This window comes from Penicillium arizonense (assembly GCF_001773325.1).
Source record: "Penicillium arizonense strain CBS 141311 chromosome Unknown PENARI_contig188, whole genome shotgun sequence".
Taxonomy (NCBI): domain Eukaryota; kingdom Fungi; phylum Ascomycota; class Eurotiomycetes; order Eurotiales; family Aspergillaceae; genus Penicillium; species Penicillium arizonense.
The window spans coordinates 3,637-5,318 of NW_019173465.1; the positions used below are offsets into that span (position 1 = coordinate 3,637).

At 46.4% G+C, this 1,682-nt stretch overlaps 1 protein-coding gene across 1 annotated transcript; it reads left to right on the plus strand.

Annotated features, from left to right (window-relative positions):
• Positions 1-275: 275 nt before the first annotated feature.
• On the plus strand, positions 276-1,601 carry PENARI_c188G06472 (cytochrome P450; the record flags this gene model as incomplete). The annotated part of the gene is made up of 2 exons (XM_022638109.1): positions 276-440; positions 516-1,601. Coding segments are annotated over 2 exons (1,251 nt in total), but the record flags the coding sequence as incomplete, so codon positions are not given.
• Between the last annotated feature and the right edge of the window lie 81 nt (positions 1,602-1,682).

The window sequence follows — 1,682 nt, forward strand, 5'->3', positions numbered from 1 at the left end:
TATCATCGGCTAGAAGAAATCATGCTGCTTATAGAACCGGTGACTATTCTTGCCTTTTTCACGGCATGGGCCATATTCAAGTTGATCTTCAAGCTAGTTTTGTATCCACAATTCTTCACACCTTTGGAGCACATACCAACACCAAATGTACGATATGACCCTCATTTCTTGTGATCAAAGTTGACGCATACTAGAATCGGAATTGGTTGACTGGCAATTCGAATTCTTATTCAATCGAAGTGCCTTATGCAATGATCGAAAGGTGGATCAAGAGCATGCCCGATGCAAGCATGATTCGTTACTATATTGTTGGGAACTCTGAATGGGTCCTTCCCACCAGTCCAGAAGCAATATATGAAATGCTCGTCAAAAGGGCTTACGACTTCGAAAAACCTGAATTGGTTCGGCATGTTATGCAACACCTCGTTGGTGATGGAATTGTACTCGCTGAGGGAGGGGAGCATAAAGTACAGACTCGAGAATCTGCAGATTATTGAGCTAACAAGCCCTTTCAGGTCCAGCGTAAATCGCTTAACCTGGCGTTCTCGCCCCGTCATATTGAAAACCTACATGCCATGTTCTGGTCCAAGAGTCTGGATATGGTCAGTTTGATAGAAAAAGATTTTGCGACAAGAACAAATGGAGACAACACCATTAAAATAAGTGACTGGTCTAGTCGTGTGACACTCGACATCATTGGCCAGGCAGGCATGGGTGTTGAGTTTGACTCTTTGGAAAACCCTCAAAGTACGCTCTACCAAGCCTACCGGAAGCTAATGACACCATCAAAGAGTGAAAAACTGCTTTCTGTGTTTTGTATTTTGTTCCTACAGCCCAAGCTCATCTACCGAATCCCCACAAGGCGTAACCGCGAAATTAAGGCATCCCAGCAGACAATACGCGATGCTGCTCGAAGGGTGATTCAGCAGCGGATGGCTGAAAAGGAAACAGTCGAAACAAAGATCGATATTGTATCATTGGCCCTTAGCAGCAAGGCATTTACCGAAGAGGGACTTGTTGACCAAGCAATGGCCTTTCTTTCGGCTGGGCATGAAACAACAGCAGCAGCTCTGCAGTGGTCAGTTTATGCTCTTTGCAAGTATCCAGACGTCCAAATGAGGCTTCGCGAAGAAGTCCGCGCCCATCTACCTGTCTCTTCAATGGAAGAGCCTAATCTCCCTCTGACTGCGATCAAAAACCTCCCTTTTCTGAATGCATTCTGCGACGAGGTCCTTCGCTACTACCCTCCGGTTCCAAAGACTGTTCGCAGGGCTGTTCGTGATACATTAATTGCTGGTCATTTTATTCCCAAGGGTACCATGTTCGTCCTTGCCCCACAGGTCATCAATCATATGGAGGAATTATGGGGGCCCAACGCTAAAGCCTTCGATCCGAACCGTTTTATAAGCCCAACAGGGGCGTATCAGCGTCCAAAGTCCAACAACTATGCCTTTTTGACCTTTCTACATGGACCTCGAAGCTGTATAGCGCAGGACTTCGCCAAAGCAGAGCTTTGCTTTTTGATCTCTTCACTTGTCAGGCGTTTTCATATGGAGCTGCAGTACCCCAACGCCAAGCTACTGGTTCAGGAGGACGTTACTGTAAGGCCGAGCGATGGCGTATTGGCCAAGTTTACCACTTTGGAGGGACTTTAAAGCTCAAGTGAAAGGATATATGTGACG